Source organism: Eptatretus burgeri, chromosome 10 (assembly GCF_056783735.1).
Source record: "Eptatretus burgeri isolate ZD-2024b chromosome 10, Ebu_testis_v1, whole genome shotgun sequence".
In the NCBI taxonomy this organism is placed as follows: Eukaryota; Metazoa; Chordata; class Myxini; order Myxiniformes; family Myxinidae; genus Eptatretus; species Eptatretus burgeri.
This window is the reverse complement of record NC_140970.1, coordinates 656,093-680,733: the sequence shown is the minus strand read 5'-3', so window position 1 is coordinate 680,733 and position 24,641 is coordinate 656,093. Positions and strand designations below refer to the sequence as shown.

General features: G+C 45.4%; 1 protein-coding gene across 3 annotated transcripts in view; it reads right to left on the bottom strand.

Moving 5' to 3' along the window:
* Nucleotides 1–10,286: 10,286 nt before the first annotated feature.
* The window catches only part of HIPK4 (homeodomain interacting protein kinase 4), a 42,347-nt gene continuing 27,992 nt past the window's right edge, over nucleotides 10,287–24,641 (bottom strand). For all 3 annotated transcript variants that reach the window (XM_085896786.1, XM_085896788.1, XM_085896787.1), the window contains 3 exons: nucleotides 15,273–15,413; nucleotides 13,353–13,820; nucleotides 10,287–10,820 (listed from right to left, as the gene is read on the bottom strand). In XM_085896786.1, coding sequence (XP_085752912.1) covers nucleotides 10,803–10,820; nucleotides 13,353–13,820; nucleotides 15,273–15,413 — 627 coding nt within the window. In that variant the 3' untranslated portion in view covers nucleotides 10,287–10,802. The remainder of the gene's footprint in view (nucleotides 10,821–13,352; nucleotides 13,821–15,272; nucleotides 15,414–24,641) is intronic.

Genomic DNA, 24,641 nt, shown 5'->3' with positions numbered 1-24,641 from the left:
AGAGCCCGTCTCCATTTGTCACAAGGTAATGAAAGCGTTGTCTGCAATGCGCTGATCCGCAGAATGTTTCCATTAGTTTCATCTGCATACTCGGTTGTATCAGAGGAGCACCGTCCGACTGAGTTTCCACCGAGTGCACGCTAGCATGTTGATGGCAAACTGCAAGCCAATGGTTTGGCTTCTTGCAGTAAGAGCAGGTGGATCCAATTGCTGGACATACATACACCATGATTCCATGAATGTTCAGGATCCTTACCACAGCGATAGCAACTGTCCTTACGCTGCTGTATATTTGGGGTAGGTCTCCTGCGTGATGCCGATAATGGTCCTGGGTTACATTGTGGTTTCGGCCTCGCTCGTTTGTAATGTACAGCGGCCACACTCATATCCTCATCACGAACAATTCGAATCTGAGTCCTTGAAAGTTCAAACCGCTGACCCACTTCAAGAGCTTTGGCCAGCGTAAGTTCTTCACCTCTGTCTAGTCGGCATTCCAGAACTTTCTCCTCATAAACTCCTTGTATGATGGCATCCACGAGTACATCTTCAGGCTGCACATGTTCACAGTCCATGAGAATGAGCCGCAAGTCCTTGACAAAGTTGTCAAACGAGTCACTGGGGCTTTGTTTCCTCTTGAACAGTCGATGTCTCGCGATGCGCTTGTTCTTCCTCGGACGGATATACAATTCGAATTTGTCCAAAACTATGTTGGGGTCATTCTTCTCACCTTCAATCCACTCAAAGGTCTTGTATATCTCTTGTCCTTGTTCTCCGATCCAAATTCCAAGCCACCCCGCCTTGTGTTTGTCAGGCAGCCCAGCCAACGGACGTCAAAAACGAATCCAACGTCGTTTCGGAATCGAACAAATTCCTGATACAGCGAAGTCAAATCCCAGTCAATAGCTAGGTGTTCAAAGTTCACGGATGCCATAGTTTATATGTTTCAAATACCAGCGTCAGATGGCGTGGACGTACGGAGATATTTGCAGATTCTTCTGACAACATGTAGAATACTCAGGACTCCATGGTGGGCCAGACCGGAAGTGACGTATATTCGCGATCGCGGAGCACAACCAACCACAACCGCAAATCAACATACGTAACACCTCCCACAGAAGCAAACATGGGATATTTTTCTTGTAACAGTGATTGTAAATTCTGGGAAGCAAACATCGAGTTATAAGTGACGTCACTGTCTCGCAGACAGAAAGTAACAGCGTTTGACGTCCCACAAAGTTTTTGTTTTTAAAATGAAATATAACTATCTGCATGAGGGGAGAATTAACGTACCCTTAATATAACGTGAGGATGCCATAGTTCATGTATCTCGGGTACCAGATTCAGATGGCATGAAAGGATGGAGTTATTTGACACCATGTTACATGTAATATGGAATAGGCATAGCCGAGAAGCGAACGTAGAATTCTTCTTACATTCGCTTCTTAAATATATCAAATTAAACAGTCTTTTTGCTGTGAAAAAATAAATATTACCTTAACATTACCTTCACAACAACAACTACACCGCCGAGAACAGGATCTCATCTGAAAAAAAATTTTCCTCAACATTACCTTCACAACGACAACTACACCGCCAAGAACAGGATCTCATTTAAAAAAAAATTAATATTACCTCAACATTACCTTCACAACGACAACTACACCGCCTTGAACAGGATCTCATTTAAAAAAAAAAAATTAATATTACCTCAACATTACCTTCACAACGACAACTGCACCACCTTGAACAGGATCTCATCTGAAAAAAAATTTCCTCAACATTACCTTCACAACGACTACACCGCCTAGAACAGGATCTCATTAAAAAAAAAAAAATTAATATTACCTCAACATTACCTTCACGACAACTACACCACCTAGAACAGGATCTCATTTAAAAAAAAATTAATATTACCTCAACATTACCTTCAGAACGACAACTACACCGCCGAGAACAGGATATTATATGAAAAAAAAAAATTTCCTCAACATTACCTTCACAATGACAACTACACTGCCTAGAACAGGATCTCATCTAAAAAAAAATTAATATTACCTCAACATTACCTTCACAACAACAACTACACCGCCTAGAACAGGATCTCATCTATCTATAATTCCAGCAGTGTGTGTGTGTGTGTGTGTGTGTGTGCGTGTGCGTGTGCGTGTGCGTGTGCGTCTGTGCGTCTGTGCGTCTGTGCGTCTGTGCGTCTGTGCGTGTGTGCGTGTGTGCGTGTGTGTGTGTGTGTCTGTGACCGCTGTTTCTCGACAACCACTGGTCCGATCTCATTGAAACTTGCCACATATATTGCTGGGGACCCAAGGATGTGCCTTTTTGAAGGTTTGATATTAATCGGACAAGTGCCTCCCAAGTTATGGCCATTTATTTACCAAACCAATGACAAGACACGTTGTTGCGTGGGCGTGGCCGATGGGGAAGGGAAGCTCAGCCGCGTTCGCCATTACAGTTACAACGTACGGACTTCCGGAAAGTGATGACTTTGTGTATTCTAATAATTTCTCGATTTCTTATGCGCATTTATCGATAAACACAATGCCCCAAGTTATGATCGTTTTCATATTAGACGGTGCATAAATTTCGGTAACATCAGAGTGCTGGTATGCTCCGAACCAGGAAGTAATTTTTTTTTCTCTCTCTCTTCTCTTCTCTTTTTGTTTTTCCTTGCCACGACATTGCGAAAAGGTAAAATACGTTGGCGCAAATTGAATAATTGGGTATTAAAACTAAATTGCGAATAATCGTAACTGCGAATAATATGCGAACTTCCGGGCCACGCAGAGAGAACTTCATGAGAGCGAAGAAACGGCCTGTGTGGTTGTTGTTTGTTGATCGCGGTTTGAATATTTATTGATTAATCTTTTTTATTTATTTATTTATTTTACAGGCATGTACTAGTCCAGAAAAATAAATACTACAAGCGAACGTAGTATTCTTCTTACATTCGCTTCTGACTTTACCTATAACTTGTTCACAACTGCATACGCAATTTCCGGTTACTTTGGCCTGGATTCGGGATCAGCGATCAAATACCGTAAATCACGATGAAAAATAATTTTTTGATGATGCGGGAGATATCTTTATTAAAATCAGTGGAGGAAATATACACCATGTCTGATATTATTTGGGTATTTCATGTCTCCGACAATGCCTTTATCTCCCAGCATGCATCATTCCCCATGACAAAAACCGGAAACAAAAAAAAAAAACAGAAACAAAACAAAAACGGAAGCAAAAGGGTCATAGACAACGACATGGATTCACAATTGCCAGGGTATTGTGTTGTTGTTGTTGTTGTTGTTGTTGTTTCCTATTCTCTCATGTGCACGCATTAAGTAATATTGACAAGATTGAAATAAAACCCAATCGTGTTTATACACCGCACAGCGTTTAAAAACAACCGGAAGCAAAAGGTCATAGCGAACGACACGGATTCCAAATAGCTAGGGTATTGTGTTGTTGTTGTTGTTGTTGTTGTTGTTTCCTATTCTCTCACGTGCATGCGTTAAGTATGAAGCTCACTGCGTTCGCTAACATAAGCAAGACTCCAGCATGTAGGCCATCCGATTCGTGCCCAAAGTCCATCTTTTATTTTTCTAATACCGTTGACATAACCACCACCACCACCACCAACAAAAACAACACCAACAAAACAAAAACAACACCGACAACACCAACAAAACAAAAACAACAACAACAATGTTGTTTCTGAATTGCAAGCCCTTCAAACATACATCACAGTACCTTCATTGGGCGGTGTGAAATGAGGACGAGAGAAGAACCTTCAGAGTGTAGGCTTTATTCCATTTGATTGAAGCCGCTTCTACGGGCACACCAGGAAATACAAGCGCAGCATGGAGTACAAGCAGTAAGGTACACACGCGCAACTAATCACCGCAAAATAAATCAGTATTATATATCAATCAGTGTTCTCACCATTCAATGAGCACCAAGTGAGCCGGCGACATACAATGGCAATGCCCCAGGGACAAAACCCCGCGGCCGAGCCGAACCTCAGCTTTATCTCTTCTGTGCTCGAGCCGGGCATCATGTGATCACACGTCACGACCTTCCATTCACCACATTCTCCCCGTCTTTAAAATGTAACTAGAGGCCCAGCTAACGCACCAGGATTACTTCAGCGCTACAGGAGTATACATTTCAAGCAACGCGAGCTATCTAAACTACAGAAGCATACATGCCAAGCAGTGAGGATTATTTTGAGTTGTAGGAGCATGGTAATGAGCATCGATATATTATGTAACGAGCATATAGGGGCATGAGCATCGAGGATGCCGATAATCCCCTTTACAGATTGAGTCGGTGAGGGGGTATTATCCGTCGACCTCCCCGGGAGTAGATGGCGGTTTCACTTGAGGGAGGCTTCCGATCCTTTTGGTGACCCTCGACTCGTGCCGGAGATGACTCCCCGATCGCCCCCGGGTGGAACGCGGTAGCTCCGCCGTCTCCCTTCTCGGGTGGAGTCCCTGGGGGAGAAACACCTGGGGGGGGGGGGAATGTCAGAGGGAGGTGTGCCAGATGGTGGTGTACCGGCGGGGGGAGTCCCTGAGGGAGCCAAAATGACGAACCGACACAGTGGTCTCCCTGCCATCCGGGAGCCTGACATGAGCGTATTCTGGATTAGTATCGATGAGCTCGACCCCTTCCACCAGGGGTTCATACTTGCTTTGTCGTACCGGGCGTTTCATGAACACTGTTCCGGGATGGGTTAGCCATGTGGGCACCGATTGGCCGTCAACATAACGTCGTTGGTGAGTAAACATTCGGTCGTGAGGAGTCGCATTGGTGGACGTGCAGAGCAAAGAGCGTATGGAATTCAGAGCGTCGAGAAGGGTAACCTCCCACCGCTCGGGCCCCAGTCCTCTCGATTTCAGCGCCAGAGTTACGGCTTTCCAAATAACTCCATTATAACGTTCCACCTGACCGTTACCCTGTGGGTTGTAACCCGTCGTTCGACTAGTTGCTATGCCGTGCTCTAATAGGAACTGTTTTAGCCCGGCCGACATGAAACACGGCCCTCTGTCTGAATGTATGTACGAAGGTTTCCCAAACATAGCGAAGAGGTCAGACAGACATTTCACGACAGTGCCCGAGGTCATATCCGAGCACGGAAACGCGAAAGGGAACCTTGAATACTCATCAACAACAGTGAATATGTATCTGTTGTCTGTCTCGGTCGGCAGGGGCCCTTTGAAGTCAATGTTTAGTCTCTCGAAGGGAGAAGTGGCCTTGATCAGTCTGCCAGAAGCCGAACCATAGAATCTGGGTTTTAGTTCAGCACAAACAGGGCATGAAGCATTCATTTGTTTAATATCTTCAATAGAATAGGGCAGGTTCTGTCTGCGTACGAAATGTGCCATTCTGGTTACCCCCGGGTGGCACAGAGACACATGGAGGTCTTGCAAAGCCTGACTGATTACCGCCCAGCAGTAGACCCGCGAGAAGGTGTCTACAGCAGGGTTTTCCCTCCCGGGCCGGTAAACAATGTCGTAACTATAGCAAGCTAGGTCTATCCGCCATCTCATAATTTTTTCATTCTTAATTTTCCCGTTATTTTTCCCATCAAACATGAATGCCACGGATCGTTGGTCCGTAACGAGCGTGAAGTGGTTTCCCAGCAAATAATGTCTCCATTTGCGCAGCGCTTCGACGATGGCGTACGCCTCCTTCTCTATCGCTGAGTGTCTCTGCTCGCTTCCAGAGAGAGTTCTCGAGAAGAACGCGACGGGTCTCCCAGACTGATTAAGCGTAGCAGCTATGGCGTGATCTGAAGCGTCGGTTTCCACCACGAAGGGCACCGAGCTGTCGATCGATAAAACCACGGAATTACTGATATCGTCTTTGAGGTTGTGGAAAGCTGTCACAACAGCGGCATCTGGTGGAAAGTTTTTGCAATGCACTAGGGGATGTATTTTCTCGGAGTATTGTGAAATCCATCTCGCATAGTAAGCAAACATGCCGATCACCCGGCGCATCGTCTGCAGGTCCTGAGGTGGTGGTAGCTCACGGAGCGGGCGCAATCGTTCAGGATCAGGCTTAATTGTGCCGTCGGCTATTGTGTAGCCGAGAAGGTCAATTGACCTTGCCGAGAATACGCATTTCTCATAGTTGAGAGTCAGATTATATTTTCTAGCAATGCTCAAGAATCTGTCCAGATTCATATCATGTTCCCCCTGATCCCTACCGCACACTGTGACATTGTCCACGTAAACAAAAGTGTCTTTGAGGTTTTCATCTGAAATGATGTCGTCCATAACTCGTTGGAAGCAAGCTACTCCATTCGTGACACTGAATGGTATCCTTCTGAACTGGTAGAGGCGCCTCCCTGCCTGGAATGCGGTGTAAGGTTTGTCTTCCTCTCGGATGGGAATTTGGTGATAGGCGCTTCGCAAGTCGATGGTACTGAATACCTTATAATTGGCCACGCGTTCGACCATCTCATCTATGCGCGGCAGGGGGTAGGCATCGAGTTGGGTAAAGCGATTGACCGTTTGGGAATAATCGACAACCATTCGTTTCTTATGGTTCTGACTGCTGGTTACTAACACCTGTGCGCGCCATGGAGAATCGCTCGGTTCTATAATTCCTTCTTCCAGTAATCACTTGGTTTCCGAAGTGATGAAATTCATGTCAGCAGTGGTATATCGCCGCGATTTGATCGCTATCGGTTTGCAGACCGGCGACAGGTTAGCGAACAGCTGGGGGGACGTCACCTCCGCGGTGGTCAACGCATTTAAAATTAGACGAGGCTTTCTTCCTCCAAAGGGTATTTCGACGCTCGTGTGCTGCTTGAGGACATTATGACCCAGAATTACGTCTGCGCACAAATCACGAAGCACCAGTACCCTTACATCCCGATGCGTGTACCCTTTTACGTCCAATTCAACATTGCAGTACCCTCGTATGCGGGATTGTAGTGAGGTGGCGGCCATGCATACCGTATTGTCTGTCGGGTGGATTATGGAATAAAGCCTAAACTCTGAAGGTTCTTCTCTCGCTCTCATTTCAATTTATTCCATTTGATTTTCTCGGCTCTCTCAACCAACGATGGACAAGATCTACAAACCAGAGAGGTTCGACGCAGACCCAAACGCGACTGACGCAGAAATGAAATGGTCGCATTGGTTCTGTTCCTTCTCACACTATCTGACCATCATCGAGGAGGGAGCTGACAAATTTGCCGCTCTCGTGAATCATGTCTCGCCCAGCGTGTACAGGCTCTTCTCGGAGTGCGACACTTACGAAGCAGCGATCGACGTGCTGCAGGCGCTCTACGTGAAGCGCAAGAATGAGGTATACATACGACATCTTCTCAACACACGCAAGCAAGCAGCCGGGGAGACAATCGATCAGTTCCTGCAAGCTCTGAATCAGCTGGGAAAAGACGGCAGCTTCCGGGCGGTAAGCGCCGAGGAACACCGAAAGGAAGCGACACGGGAGGCATTCATCCAAGGACTCAGATCAGCCCAGATACGGCAACGCTTACTCGAGAAAGCGCAACCCACTCTTGACAAGGTAGTCGATCAGGCACGAGCGATGGATACGGCTCAGCAGCAATCTGAGTCATTTGGGACACCGATGCTGCTAATGAACGCTGCTACGATGGGAACCCAAGGAACCCCACTGGCACAGACACAGCCAGACATAGGGGATGGAGAAACACCCGAGGAGCCGGATACCCAGGCCACGTCAAACTCCTCAGCAACTGCTCCGGTTGGTAAATGCTTCTTTTGTGGGTACAAAAGGCACCCTCGTCAAAAATGCCCCGCCAGAGATGCCACATGCATGAATTGCGACAAGAAAGGGCATTATGCCAGGGTATGTAAATCTACTCTAAGGAGAAATAAACCCACTTCTGCGGCTCTCTACTCGCAAAATAAATTAACTGCAGCCTCCCCGGGGAATCTATCCAAGGCTATCATCAACGTACGAATTAACGGGCATATGGCTGAGGCACTGATTGATACCGGTAGTTCTGAAAGTTTCGTCAACAGCTCGCTAGTAAAGGGCAGGAAATGGAATAAATTGAAATGAGAGCGAGAGAAGAACCTTCAGAGTTTAGGCTTTATTCCATTTGATTGGAGCCGCTTCTACGGGCACACCAGGAAATACAAGCGCAGCATGGAGTACAAGCAGTAAGGTACACACGCGCAACTAATCACCGCAAAATAAATCAGTATTATATATCAATCAGTGTTCTCACCATTCAATGAGCACCAAGTGAGCCGGCGACATACAATGGCAATGCCCCAGGGACAAAACCCCGCGGCCGAGCCGACCCTCAGCTTTATCTCTTCTGTGCTCGAGCCGGGCATCATGTGATCACACGTCACGACCTTCCATTCACCACACGGTGTATATTAGACAGTTGCGGCGATCGCTGCGGACAAAACATGCATTACCTCGTTTGAGTTGAAATCAAATGTTTATTTTTTCTTCTTCAAAATGGTATCTTCCTGTAATGAGAGAAGACGCATTGTTCAGTCTTCAAATGTACATGAGGCCTTTAAAACAATCTGAGCTACGTGGAGAGAAAAAGACGGTGGTGATTTCTGGAAGGCGTGGCATGTAGAATGGGTGGTGCTTATTATTCACAATCAACCATCTGTTCATCAGTCCCTCACCAAAGAGAAATAATCCTCCAGACTGGAACCAAATTACCTTCCCAGACTCCTACATTCGTCACATGGGATAACATTTCTCAAACATACACACAGTACAAAGGAACATTGGCTGTGAGGGAGGGAGCGGGGGTGCTCCCTGACTGCTCGGTGTATGAGGGGTGGGGCGAAGACTTGCATCACCAACTGAACATCATGATATGGGGATTTCACATCCTTCCCTCACTGCACCCGCCCATTATTGGACACGCACCAATGGGAAAGACACTTGCATGACGTTTTATTCCCTCTCAGCCACACCTGGCGTGGCATGTATAAAAGGCTCAGGACTCGGCTTGATTCAGGGACAGTTTGTCGCTACTCCAGGGAAGCTGTTGTCGATGCCCCAGGGAAGCTGTTGTCGATGCACCATGTTGTCGATGTTATCAATGCGAGTGCATCTCAGGCTACCTGTTTGGGAGATTGTCCGTCGGAGTGTGGATCGCGCTAAACCCGGCTGCGCTGGGGTACAAGGAGCAGCACCAAGTCATGCCAGATCCAGCGGAGAGCGCTCCATGAGCCAAGGTTGCAGTGAAGTCCCTGAGGTGTCACACAGCTCCATAAACACTCACACCACATGATTCCGACACAACACCTACACGCCAACACCCAACCCCTCATCCTCCTAACCTCCCTTCTCACAATATTTGGCCCAGCGTGACCCGACTTGGTTGTATGAAGTAAGGGAGGAATTGTCCTGTCCTCAAACACTGCTCTACTTCTTTCTCCTAATTTCTTCTCATCTCATTCTTCCCGGAATGATGGATGGTGCCCTGTGTATTGTCTATTTAAGTCCGTATAAGGGAAATACATATTAGGAGTAAGTCTTTTCTTTATGTATTTTGCCTTGCACCTTTGATTGCTTGTTGATTGCCTGCCTGTGTAAATAAGGGTAGTTGTTCCTTGCTTGTAGATATGTGTTTGATGATTGCCTGCTCATGTGTGTGTAAATAAATAATTGTTATCTTTCAAATCTTCCTCGTTTATGTCCTTTCTTTCATTGATCCGACGTAGCATATTTATAACTGATAGACGGGAAGTTTTTTCCCCACTGATTGGCTCAGCAATCAGCCAATGTTGCCCAGCATGCTAATAAAGAAGACGGTTCGAGGCCTAGCATGCTAATAAAGAACTCACGGTTCTGCTCGGCCATAATAAGTACTTGGGTGCACGATGAGGGAGCAGACTTCAGGTGGGGTCATTAGGTCACCAACAAGTAACACAAAAAAATAGGCAAGAGGATCCTGTTAGAGCTAATTATCCCACCCAGCGTCTGATGTTAGTTAACAACCTTCCGGGCTGTGGAGTTATTCACGGCGCATTGGCCTCAGGATTGAGGGCAAGCGGTGGGTCCAGCTACTACCCCCATGGACCTCATTCATACTCGAACCCTGACCTATAACATTTGGTGTCAGGAGTGGGATCTTTTGAACCCCCTGATTCCGTGAACTCCCTGAATGTTTTTTTTTTCATCTATATTTTTGGTGAGTCTTGGGAAGTATAATCTCTGTGCCCTAACTATGATTGCAATTCCCATTAATTTTCTCACATGATTAAAAAAAGAATTTTTAAACAAAACATCAGGAGTAATTTGTTGACATTTTATTTCATGCATCTCCAAATAAATGATAGATATTGAGTGATGTGAAATTTTTGAGGCTGAGGCAACAAGGACCGTGAAGATGAGGCAATATGAGTCGTGCACAGAAAATGAGTCTTGGGATGGAAAGCAGGAGTTGAGACATCTGAAGAAGTCGAGGCCTAGCATGCTAATAAAGAAAAAAGCCTGGTGTGAATGAATCACTGTGTGGTATGCGAGAGATGCACCAGAGATGTTTAAAGGAAAAGTTAACACGGATGGATAATGCAAGAAAGAGGAACGTGACCAGCGGAAGTAAAAACAAGAGAATCATTCAAGGCGAGTTCATTTCGATGAAGTTCGAGTTCATTTAGACAACTCATTTATGTTGTCGCTATTTTCTGCAAAAGTGACCAAAATGCCATAGACTGCTGCATAGTGTCCACAGACAAGCTCTGTCAATTTTTGGAGGCTTTGGGGAATCCTCACAATGTTGGAAATGTCTTGAGAAGAGTCCATTCAATTCATGAAGATTTTGAGTCCTGGAAAAGAACAACAATAATAAAGGGGAATTCATAAAGAAATTAGATTCATTAAATATCCATGAAAAGTTCTCACCTGGCTGTTTACTTGTAAGATAGTCCTGGCACTGCAAAGCTTCCAATTACATGCTCACGTTTTTGCTAAAACTAGTCATTCATAATTACCCAAAAAGACAAGCTGATATGTACCATTTACAACAAGCAGGAATTTCCTTTGCAAGCAAAACCATTGTTTATACAAGACCAAAGTTATGGAATTTGCTTAAAGTGAGCTTTAGGCAAATTATTGGTGCTACGAGCTTTAAACACAATCTCAAAAGCTTACTATCAGAGAAGTATATAACAAATCGATGAAGTAATCACTGGAAATGAAAGAGTAACTCAAATGACACTCGGAAGAGTGTCAGGCTGAGTTTATTTACGTTTTGTATCCCACTGTTAGGTCGGATATGGATCCGGACCTGAACCAAAATGAACCAAAAATCCGGACCTGACCTGAATCGGCTTGTTCTTGTCACCAAATCAACTCATCCACTTAGTTTTGTCATACCTCGTCAACAACTTTTTCAGATATCGTGCTATATATCCTTTTTGGCCCTATCTCTCAATGATGAAGAATCACTTTAAAAATTCTCATATCCGGATCCAGATTCGAATCTTCACCCAAATCGAATCAATTCGTCCTTTGCACACACCCAACATGTCCACCAAATTTGTTTGTTCACAGACAAACAAACAGACGAACAGACAAGCAAAACCTCTGCCCACCTTCGGTAACAAATAATATTGCGATGGTAATGCAAAGTAATGCATAGTAGCTGATTCCTCCTCTTACACCCCCATTCCCCATTTACACTCCTCTGTTTAGCTTCAATATGTCCATCTCATTATTATTATTATTATTATTATTATTATTATTATTATAGGTATCTTATTTCACAATATCACTTAATTTCTTTCTCTTCATATTTTTAATCGCAATCCATTTTAATATGCACCTGAAATTTTACAAATCATGCTTTTATTCAAGTTCCTCCATTGTTCTCATCTGACGTTCCGTATGTTTCTTGTATTTTGTGTTTGATTCTTTAAATAGTAGAAAATGAAAAACTGAACTGAATATGCTCTTCATATGTTGGTTGCATTCTACCATGCAATATACCTTGTGGGATGAAATACATGCATAACTTTTACAATGACATGTTACAAAATAATTTTATACTTAGCAGTTTATGGCTAAATTGTTTTTCATATTTCAGTGCCAAAAAGAATAGTGTTAATAGTTTGGTTATTTATCCAATGTGTATTGTTAATTAATAAATATGTGTTTTATTGTGGGCATCCTCATATGTACGACCCTTGCCAGAAAATGTTTGATGCACAGTATGGTAACATTATAGCTATAAACACTGTCCCAGTTGATTTTACCAAATATATAGAGTAGTTGGAGCTATTCTGGCAGGGAGGACTTATCAATAAATTGGATTCTTGAGTAAAGAGCCCTTTGGCAAAAAACAGATTGTTGTGATTAATAAACTTTCAAAACAAACATTTGCCAAAATGCTTATTGGCATAACTTTTGTCGTTGTCTTCTTCTAAAAAAAAAACAATAAAACATTTCTTTTGGACATTTTTCACCACATTTGGTCTCGAATCTCCACGGAGCTATAAACTCTCATCCTGGTGTTTTGCAGGAAGGGCGATGCATCAATATGTACGCCGACCCTCGGACAAACGTTAAACTTGACATCCCATCCGCAAGCATTAGTTAATGGACGGTCAAGATCCCACGGTGTCTTTCACGAAGAGTATGTGAGTTATCAGTGGCACCCTTCACAAATTACTAATTCCTACTTTAAGCTACAGTGAGCACTGACTGCATCAGTGGCACAGCCGCATTCATGGCAATGATGCTACCCGCAGCCATGAAATGCATTCAAAACTGGAATGGCACTCAGTAGAGCACATACCTCCGACATGCAATGTCAGATCCATGAGAACATATCAGGCCCAATACATGTTTGAAATATCATGCTATCCAGTACCATATCGTTTTTGGCCCTATCTCTCAAAGGTAAAGAATCACTTTAAAATTTAAATAATTATCGTATCCAGATCCGGACTCAGATCTTCATCGAAATCGAATCGAATCGTTTCGTCCTTGTGACACACTCAACCTGTCCACCAAGTTTCGTCCGAATCCGTCACAACTTTTTGAGATATCCTGTAAAACAAACAGACATACAAACAGACAGAAAGGGGTGAAAACATAACCTCGTTCACCTTCGGTAGCGGAGGTAATAATACAAAACGACATGAAATTGATGAAATTGTTTTACATTTGTTTTGTGAAAAATATAATTTTGCTCAAGAGCTGGAGGGGTAAAGGCCACATTATGTTGAGAAAATCGTTTCATACAAACTTCAACAAATGGCGTTTTAAAACCATCTTTGGTGATAAAATTATGCGATTTATGAGAAAGTGCAATGGTGAGGAAGATGAGTTGGAGAGAAAGCATTTTTCATCCTCACATGGTAGTGCTTGGGTGAAAGTTTGCGGTGTCTTTGCGTTTTATCCCAGGGTGCACTCCTCACTTCAGCCATCATATCAGAGGGGGTCTGCAAGGTGTGGTTTCCTCTGGTACAGAACTGACTCCGTTGACCTGAAACTCCTGTGAACTCACAGTTTGAGCGATCCACAACATTTGCATTGTACTGGGTCATTTGATGACATTCAAACTGTGAAGCTTGACCTGAGGCTTGAGGCTTTTTAATGTTTCCTCTTGTTCTGTCCCGATGAGCCTGTGACACGGAAGCCTCCACCTTCCTTTGAACCAGCTCTGCTCCTGTACCAGTACAAACTTCTTCCATCGCATCTTCAGCTCGAGCATGGTAATGTGTGTTGGCATGGTGTGTGCGCAATGATGCAAGGGAAATGAACGGGTGGTAAAGAGCAGGCGATGGTGCTATTCTCTCGATGGGGTCAAGGGTCAGTAGACGCTGTGGCAAGAAAAAGTCAAAACATGCTGGGTACAACAATTAAATTGACATCCTTATAGTGTCTGTGTGTGTGTGTGTGTTTTGGATTCTTTGCTTATTATGCATAATATTGTCCTGGAGTGCAGACAATGGTCTATGAGCTTCATTTGTGAAAAAAAAATTCAGAACTTCCTACATTTCTATAATTCCCACCATCATTTGTCAACCTGAAATGAGGGAAAAACACAAATTGAGAAAATTGAGCAAAGGGGATGATATGAAAGAAAAGGGAAAGGTAGGGGCAATCTGAGAAGAGAAAGAGAGAAAAGGTAAATGATCCTGGGAGAAGGGGAATTACCAGGTGCAGGCCACATGTGGGCAGGAGACAAAATTCCACTTTTTCATGTACATGTACAGATGTAGATGGACCCTTACTGTATAGTCAAGATCTATCTACAATGCAAACGGACCAACTACATTTTTGATTAACGTTTCATTTGATGCCCCTGGATCGCTTCCTTCCTGTCTGCATATAACGAGCAAACTTACAAATGTACGGGCTGTTCCAAAAAAGACCTGGACAACTTTGGTTGTTAATATGTTTAGAACCACAAGTGATACAATGACACCCTTTGGTTTATATGATGCAGAAACTCATGAGGTTTTGTACAAACCATCAATAGACTTCAATGTGAGCTTCCTTTGTCACGTGAAGGACATCATGGTGTTCTTGCCATGTTTGGCTCAGCATGTTTGCGTCCACCAGTGCGCATGCAGCTGTGATCCGAGAACGAAGATCCTGCAGGTTCGCCACCTTGGTGTTGTGGACAACATATTTTACAAACCCCCAAATAAATAAAAATCAAGGGGGGTTATGTCTGGTGATCGTGGGGTCCAGGCGGTTGGTCCGTCTCGGCCAATCCAGCGACCTGGAAATTTTTCATCCAGGACAGCATGAACGACTAAGGCCCAATGAGGGAGAGCGCCGTCCTGTTGAAAAATGATACCGGGTTGCAGGTGTTCAATCTGTGGGAGTGTGAATCCTTCCAACATGTTCATGTAAATCGTTGAGGTCGCTGTGTCCTCCGCGAAGAAAAATAAGCGAAAGGGTATCGTCTGTTTTGTGGTTCTAAATATATTAACAACCAAAGTTGTCCGGGTCTTTGTGGAACACCTTGTATCTATTAACCTTCGGTCGGCCAATGGAGGGCAGACATATCCCAAATCACATTTAAACCTCAACACTTTGTATCTCAATGGTCATCCGAAGGTTAATCAAACTACAAACTTTACACCACTGAGTATTTCAATTTTAAAAATGATCTCCAGAATTGTATGACAAGCCAATAGCTTTCAAGCCCTAAAAATAGCTTGGCCCCCTTCAAGGTGACAATGGTATCAGACGTTCTACATCCAACCCAAAACTTTCATTTTGATATTCAGTGTTAGCATGAGTGGACTATCAGGTCTTGCCTGAAGAAAAGTGATGAAGTCTTGCTGGTCTCCTTCAGCTGCTTCCTGTTCATCTTGACTGTAACCTTCAGCATCACATTCATCGACTGGGATTTTGTTTTTTCCCCTTCTGTCCAGGTTATACTTGGTGTTCCAAACAACCTGTTCAAGGTAGAAATATGCCTTAAGGTTTTGTTAATGATCATATATATATATATATATATATATATATATATATATATATATATATATATATATATATATATATATATATATATATATATATATATATATATATATATATATATATATATATATATATATATGTGTTCCATTTGGTTGTGGGTAAAAAGCAAACACTTTGTTAAACATGTTTTCTCCTGCAGATTTTCTGTTGTTCACCAAACAATCATTGTATTATAATTAAATACTGCAGTTAATATACAGTTAATTAACTGTAAACCAGAGAAGCAGAATAACGATTCATAACATGATTGAGTTGATCATATTTTAACTCTTTTCCACCTTTTTGTGTGATTGGAGTACTTGCTGTCATTTGGAGCCCTCCATTGAGGAGGGTTAAATCGCATAGAGACTGCATCTTGAAGGTCACAAATGATATATTATTCTTTCGTTCATGGGGGTAGGGGTGAGGGATTGGGGGTTGGGAGGGATTCGGGGGGAGGTCAGAATTATAATTAAAGCTTTAGCACCATTTATATTCAGGATAAGGATGTAGCTTTATTTCCTGTATTCAGGTCAATGTCATGCAAAGTCGTCCCATCGTTCCATCTCTGAGGGGACGGTGATGTCCAATTTAGGTTGTATCCAGAATAAGGGTGTCCCACCCTGTGTTTCCCCTCGTCTTATACAGGGTCAGGTCAAGACCAGGTTAAAAGTGTCAAGGCGGCATCACTGAGCCTCTGTGACAAGGCAGCTATCTGGTGGCATATGATTGGCTCCTCAGCTTTCCCCCCACACACGGTGATAAACACCAAGTACTGCAGTTTTCGGTTACCTGCAGGTTTCCCGACACTTTTAACCTGACTCAGACCAAATGTGTGTAAAGGTGGGGGCTCTGACCTTCTTCATTGGCCAGCATGCCTACGATGGAAGTGAGTGTCTACCAGTGCGTGCATGATGCAGCACGATTGGCCACTTGACCTGTTCGTCTTGACTGTAACCTTCATCCAGCTAGACCCCGAGGGTAGGATAATAAAGAAACCAGAGAGGGTGCTCGTCTGACGCTGGGTTGTTGTTTGTTGGACTTTGAGAGTGAAATATGAGGAACGAAGAATATTGCAGTCCTGTACCTGCCCTCCTGGGCCTATGGACTGACCACCCCGTGCTTCCAGGTGTCATTATGGACCCAGAACTTTCCTATACTCCTCAGGTTTCTAAAATCTGCGAATTTACTTTCTTCCATTTTCACGGTATTGTCCAAATCTACTCGTGCTTATATCAGAGGACAAATGAAACCACGATTCATGCTCTCATAATGTCACACGAAGATGACTGCAACTCACTGCCAGCAGATGTTTCTGCTTCTACCCTCAAGCCTTTGTAACTTGCTTAGATTATGGCGGTCATGCTTGTTGTTAAATGTCGGAAATTGGATCACATCACTCCAATTCTCAAGGTACTTGTTCTACGTAGGCCAACATGTATCGATTTTAAAATTTCGCAGATAACTTTCAAAGTGAAACCTAAATTGTCCCCTGCTAACATTTCTGACTTGATCACACCAGATTATCCCTGCAAGACAATGCGGTTCAACAATGGCAATCTCTTCGCAGTTTCTCAAACTACCATGTCGAGTTTTGGCGAGCGACCGTTGGTCAGAACTACTTCTCAATTGTGGGACTCTCCGTGGAAAGCAAGCATACAAGCAAGTTTATTCTGAGCTCTCAGGTGCCAACGAATACCCATGTTCCAATAACTTTTGAACGCCCCGGTATGCGATAATGGCTCCCGGAACCTTGGTCCTCATTAGATTGGCTTTCAACATGAAGGAAAATTTAAATTAATCGATCCTGCCCTTTTAGATTTCCACGTATGTAATATCGTTAACGTTGGAGTACATTTTGTTTAGAAAAGAAAAATAATAAAAAGAAATTAAGAAAATAAATTTATTGAGGCCGAACATGAAGTTGTTACTTTTGAACTTGAGACTTCAATTATATTGTTACCCCACGCGTATGGTGCAAAACGGGGTCAAGCAATTGGTTCAGGCTGTCAGGGTATGATAGAGGAACTACTCCATTTCAATTTAGTTACATACGTTGAACACTGTCGAACACGAATTGGCTTGTTGGCACTTCCAAAAACATTCAGTTTAGCAGGACTTTGGCTCTGAAGTTGGCAAACTTGAACACCATCTTGAGCAATCAAATTTTATGGCACTCCACCAGGGAAGGACCATCGATATTCAAACAACATATTGGCTCCCAGTGATGCAACGCCTCAGCATAGCATCAAAAGTTATGCCTTTGGCTTCATGGTTAAGGTGATGGGCTTGGGATGTTGGCTTAATAGTTACAGTGGTGGGCTTGGGAGGTTGGCTTAATGGTTAGGGTGGTGGGCTCGGGAGGTTGGCTTAAAGGTTAGGGTGGTGGGCTTGGGAGGTTGGCTTAATAGTTAGGGTGGTGGGCTTGGGAGGTTGGCTTAAAGGTTAGGGTGGTGGGCTTGGGAGGTTGGCTTAAGGGTTAGGGTGGTGGGCATGGGAGGTTGGCTTAATGGTTAGGGTGGTGGGCATGGGAGGTTGGCTTAATGGTTAGGGTGGTGGGCTTGGGAGGTTGGCTTAATAGTTAGGGTGGTGGGCTTGGGAGGTTGGCTTAAAGGTTAGGGTGGTGGGCTTGGGAGGTTGGCTTAATGGTTAGGGTGGTGGGCATGGGAGGTTGGCTTAATGGTTAGGGTGGTGGGCATGGGAGGTTGGCTTAATGGTTAGGGTGGTGGGCTTGGGAGGTTGGCTTAATGGTTAGGGTTGTGGGCTTGGGAGGTTGGCTTAATGGTTAGGGTGGTGGGCATGGGCGGTTGGCTTCATGGTTAGGGTGGTGGGCTTGGGAGCCTAGGATCCTAGGGACCCTCGAGGGAACCCTTCCAATTTCCTTATTCCACAAGACCTCTTCTTCTTTAATGGCCAAAATTATGTCCACTTTCTTGTGGGGTTGGCCAGGGGAAGCTTTGCTAAAATCTGTCATAACTGGCTGGCCAGGCCAGACATTCGACAAAGGTTTGGGAAGGAATTCTGGAATTTGGCAGAGTCAAGGTTCTCTTCGAGGAGGAAACTATGGCACCTTTAACGTCCACCAACTCGCGTTTGATGAATCACACACGTTGATGAATCATCCTGCCTGTGAAACACCGGGTTGACAGTTTATAGTTGGTTCGGGATGCAAAACCAGGCTACGCAGCTTAGAGGCGAGTGTGCATACCCCGAGGCCATCTTGCCAGCCAACTTTTTCTCGAGACTGTACAGGGTAAAGTGTTCGATGAACCCTCTCGTTGTGCTAGTTTTTCCCACCACCAGAGGAATTAAACCTCCCCTGTTGTTGTTCATCTGCTTCTCAGTAACATTGTAACAATGTCCAACCCGCTATATTGATGTTGGATCTATGAGAAATCAATCATATCAGGGGATCAAGTGGCCTCATCTACTCTCAGCAGGTCTCTTACCAAAAGTGGTCTCCAGAGGTGAGTATGCCTGGTGTTGGTTTAATAGCTAGTGTTGGGCTTGGGAACCAAGGGCCCTGAGTTCAAATCCTGCTTGGCTGTTGAATTAATACCAGGTGGGGTTGACTCTGCCTGTCATCCTTCTGAGGTTGGCAAAATGAGTGCCAGCATGCTGGTATAGTGTGTCGGTGTGATGACCCGTCCAGGATTGTGCCCTATAGCCAAGGAGACTGCTTAGGCAGCACCAACGCTCTGCAGAGAGTCCCATTGGATGGATGGGTGAGTTGGTGTCAAAAAACTCTTTCTGTGTAATGGCAGCAAACCTTCCTTTCTGTGTAAAGGTTATTGAAATATGCCAAAGATAATCAGGGATGGGATGGTAATCAGTGGGAAAAAATGGTCCCCCCTCAAAGGCCTGACCTTAACATAACAGAAGCTGTCTGGAATTATTTGGACAGGAAGAAAAATGAAAAACAAATAAAATCTAAAGATGAAGTATGTGAAACATTTGCAGAATGAATGGAACAACAAACATCAAAATGGAACTTCTCCAGAAATTGCAGGATATCATTCCAAAAACGATATCTGCTCTTTTGCATGATAAAGGTGGTTACAACAAATGTTGAAGTTTCATGCATTCTAATTTATAATACAATTATTTTTTTTCTTTCTTTAATAAAACACGATAATTATAATACGTTTAATTTCTCAAAATTTGCCAATGTGACAATAAAAATCTTCATTTTCAAGGTGGTTGAAGACTTTTACAATGCACTGTATATATTCGAATTGTCAGGTCAGGCCAGATTAGATCTGTGACTTACTGCAGGTATCGTGTAAACCTGTACTAACCTGATTCATGGTCGGGTTATCGTCGACTAAACCGTCTCCCCCACCAGCTTTTCTGGTGAGGAGGGTGTTTGGATATGGACACCCGGCAGGATTAAAAACAAAACCTGTCAAACGGCGGAGGAGCTCATTGTGAGCCAACGGTCATCCATATCTAGTGCCCAACTGTGTCTGCGAACATCCTCCTGCAGTTGGGTTACTTTTTATTAGGAGGTTGGTGGCAGGATTTGCACTCCGGCCACCGTAAAACCCTTCATTCTGCAAATCATTCGAGAAGCATAAAAAAAAAAATCTGAAAACCCGCTCCGTGGGAGTACCTCCTGTGCAGCTTCCCTTCGCAGGGTAGCTCACCGGATGGTGGGATTGGGGCAAAGCCTTCAGGACCTCCAAACTTTGATGATAGGAAGGAAACCACGGGGTAACATTCCCGGGTCAGATTGCAGGAGAGTGTGTCAGAGTGGTGCTGAGGTGTCGTCCACCAGTTGGTGGTCTCCTTGGATTAACCTGAGGAGGTCCCTTCGGGTTTGTGCCTGGAATGTCCTATCCCTAAGAGAGGATGATCACCTGTCTCTGTTATCATCTGAGCTCAAGCATTTGGACATCGGTATTGCAGCACTCTCTGAGGTTCGGAGACCGGATTGCAGCGAGATAATGGTGGGTGGTTACACCTACTATTGGTCTCATCGCTCTGATGGTTACCATGCCCAAGGAGATGCTGTAGCTGTGTCCAATAAGCTGCCTCCAATGATAATTGAGGTAACACAGGTCAACGAGCATATTAGGAGACTAAGGATTCGTCACTCCTTGAGTGTCATTTCCCTGGTCTCTGTATATGCTCCGACTGAGGCGAGTGATCTCACTCCAAAGGATGCATTCTATGCTACGCTAGAGTCTGTGGTTGATCAGTGCCCCAGGTGAGATACACTTCTAGTCTTGGGGGATTTCAATGCATCGACTGGAACTGATAGGGATGGCTATGAGACGTGTGTTGGTCCCCATGGGTCTGTAACTGTGAACCTGAATAGCACTAAGTTCCTTGACTTTGCAAGAAGTCATGGACAAAGGGTGGCTGGTTCATGGTTCAGCACCCAGCAGCTCATCGCTGGACTTGGTATTCCAACGCTGGCGGTGCGGCAAAGGAGATTGACCATGTCCTCGTTGACGGTCGCTGGAAGATGATCCAGAACTGGAGGGTCTACCGGAGTGCTCAGTTCCTCAATACTGACCACTGGCTTGTTGAAGCAACTCTTAAGTTGCACCTTAAATCCAGGAGAATGGTACCATCCCAGCCTAGGCTGGATGTTGGCAAGCTCAAGGATGAGAGGGTCGCTGAGGAGTTTGCGAACAGGCTGAGTGGACATTTGGGGTGTCTGTGTGCTTTGGGGGGTCCGGAAGAGTTGTGGAGCGCCTTCAAGACCACCGTCCTTGATGTTGCCGGTGGAAATGTTGGAACTCACCCTCGGGCAAGGAAGAATTTTGTCTCTCAAGAGACACTGGATACCATTGACCAGAGTCGCAGGGCCAGGCTGAATGGCAGAGCTGAGCTGTCCAGGGAACTGAGGCGTAGAACTCTACGCGTGCTAAGGGTGGACAAGGAGGCCTATGTGCGAGGAATCTGTGAGGGGGTAGAGCATCACCTGTGGTCAAGTGATTCTCGTCCTGCTTACAGGGGAATTCGCGCATTACGTTCATCCAAGCCCATCCCTCGGAGCACTGTAGTTCGAGCAGAGAGTGGTAGGCTCTTGACAGAGGAGTCTGAAGTGAAGGCCCGCTGGGCCGGTTACTTTGAGCGGTTGTACCAGGCTTATCCACCAGCTGTCGAGTTAGACGTCAGGGGTGTTACAATCCCTGTTGCTGACCCTCCAATCGACGGTGGTCCACCTTCATTTGTGGAAACAGGGGCTGTGGTGAACCGGTTGAAATGGGGTAAAGCTCCAGGGATCTGTGGCATTCATGCTGAACTCCTCAAGGCTGGTGGAAATGCTGCACTCGTGTCGTAGCATGTAGTTTTGTGCTCTGTCTGGAACACAGGCATCATCCCAACTGATTGGAAGAGGGGCCTTGTTGTTCTTCTCTGGAAAGGGAAGGGTGATCGCCAAGACTGCAACAACTACCGAGGGGTGACGCTGCTCTCAGTGCCGGGCAAGGTCTTTGCTCGGATAATTCTTGATAGGGTTCGACACCATCTGCTTGAGCACCAGCGTCCAGAGCAGTCAGGCTTTACACCAAAGAGGTCAACGATTGACCGTATCCTTGCACTTCGTGTCCTCACCGAACGCAGACGAGAGTTTCTGCAGAGGCTGCTTGCAGCCTATGTTGATCTCTGTAAAGCGTTTGATTCAGTGAATCGGGATGTCCTCTGGAGGATTCTTGGTCTTCGTGGGGTGCCACCAAAATTGATCGATCTGATGTCTGAACTCTACTCTGGTACTGAGAGTGCTGTGAAGTGTGGTGGTACCATCTCTGACTTATCTCCAGTTGTTACTGGAGTTCGTCAGGGTGTGTACTGGCCCCCACACTTTTCAGCACTTGCACAGACTGGATTCTGGTGAGGATGTCAGAAGCTGCGATGCATCATTTGGGAATGTCGAGATCTCTGACCTCGATTTCGCAGATGATGCAGTCATATATGTGGAGACTTTAAATATCTTTTGGGGGCCCTCGAGGTGCTGAATGAGGAGTCGGAGCCGCTGGGATTATGGGTTTCCTGGGTCAAAACTAAGATCCAGGCTTTCAATGACATTTTCGATGCTGCTGTCCTGGCTGTGCCTGTTTGTGGTGAGGATGTTGAGGTCGTGGAGAGATTCACTTACCTTGGCAGTGATATTCATGGCTCTGCTGGCTGTGAGTCAGAGGTCAATCGATGTCTGGGTCGGGTTTGGGGAGTCATGGATTCACTGGATCATGGGGTGTGGCGCTGCTGGTACCTGTGTGGGAGGACGAAAGTCCGAGTCTTCAGATCCTTAGTGCTTCCAGTCTTGCTCTATGGATGTGAGACTTGGACTCTGACCAGGAATCTGAGACGGAGACTTTTTTCTTTCTTTTTTTTAAACCTTGTCAAGGCTCGTATGAGAGCTAACACACAACACACATCAACGGGGGCATGAGACAAGAGGGGAGGGAGTGGGAAGGACAAAACAGTGGGGAACAGAGACATTAGGAGATCTGTGGAAGGGAGAGGGATGGGACAGGGTACATGGGGAATAGAAGATGGACATTACAAGGACTTTCAAGAAGGAAAGCAGGGAATTTGAAGGAAGTGGGCTTGGGTGGATTATCGGGGATAGAAAAGATCGAGGATTTGGATGGGGGGATGATAAGAGGTGGTGGTGAACAGCTGTTTTGAAGGCCTGGAGGGAAGAATGGGAATGAATAGAATGAGGGAGTTTATTCCAAAGGCGGGAAAAAAGAGGAATGAAAGAGTGAAGGTGAGCAGTGATTCGTGATTTTGGTAGTTTTACCAGAAGGGGGTTGTTGGCGGACCTTGAGCACCCTGCGGAAATGTGTTGGGGACAAATCGCAGAGAGAGCGTGGGGGGGGGGGGCGAGGCTAGAGAGGAGACGGTAGAAGACAGAAAGACCACCGACCAACCTGCGGTGATTGAGTGAGAGGCCCAAAGACTTAGCCTCATTGCGGGAGATGCCAATGATCCAAAATGCCTTGGTTTCTCCAGCGTGAAGCCGATAAAGGAGGGAGGCAGGAGCACCAGCCCAGAGGGGAGAGCAGTACTCCATCAGGCTGCGGACAAAAGCTTTGTAAGTGGTCATGATGATGACCAATTCCAAAGTGCCTGTTTGCGGTGAGATAAAGAAGATACTTTTTTCCATGCTCCTGAAGTTCTTTAACAAAACCATTCAGCGCATGTTCTGCAGGTTACATTCACACTGAGCATATTGTTACGTTTGAGGGGGGGGGGGGTATGCATTCAAAGGTTAATTAGGATGTTTAAATAGGTATGCCATGCTGTTCGAGTTTACCAGGATCTCGATGTAATAAGTAGTAATTCAGTGGTGATAAGTTGTCTAGTAAATGTTCATTTCTTCAAGGGGGAAATGATAAATGTCACGTAATTAGATAGGGACACGGGATAGGGTAAGTGTGTCTGCGTAAACCCCTTTTGGTATTCTCTGAAGACTGGCCGTGACATCACAGGACAGTACAGCGGATGGCTCCGCCCCGTGATCACGATTGGCAGAAGGCGACGGCAGTGGGCCAATAAACGGCTCGATTGGAGGTGACGAGGGCAGAAGGATAAAAAGGTTCTGTTCGGGGTCGAAAAGGAAGAAGAAGAAGATTACAACCAGAACGCTCGTGTTTTTTTTTGGTGTGGAACCTGTGGCGGCAGAGAGCGTCCTGGTTGCTTTGCTGAGTCGACGGTGCTCTTGATCGTGCTCTTGATCGTGCCTGGGAGCCTTGCCGAGCCTCGTGCCTCGCTTTGGTTGGCTCTAGGGTTCTGCTGACTCGGAATACGGGGTCGGGCGGCGGGTGGACCTGCCTCCCTCTCCTGCTCGCGGCTTGGCGCGGGAGCTGGTTCCCTGGCGGCTGTGGGCGAACTTGGGCCAGGACCAGGAGGTCGACAGCACTGCGGTTTCTCCTGCCCCCCCCCCCCCTGGCGAGAGCAAGGCCGGCTCGTCTGGCGCTGATCCAGGGACAGTTGCGTCCACACCACGATCCAGCCTGACCACCAGAGATAGCTACGTTTTGTGTGTGTGTGTGTGTGTGTGTGTGTGTGTGTGTGTGTGTGTGTGTGTGTGTGTGTGTGTGTGTGTGTGTGTGTGTGTGTGTGTGTCTGCTTGGCGCCTTAGAGGGATTGAGAACTGTATATTCATTGGAATTGTCTGTGTTTTTCCCCACGCCCGATCCCACACC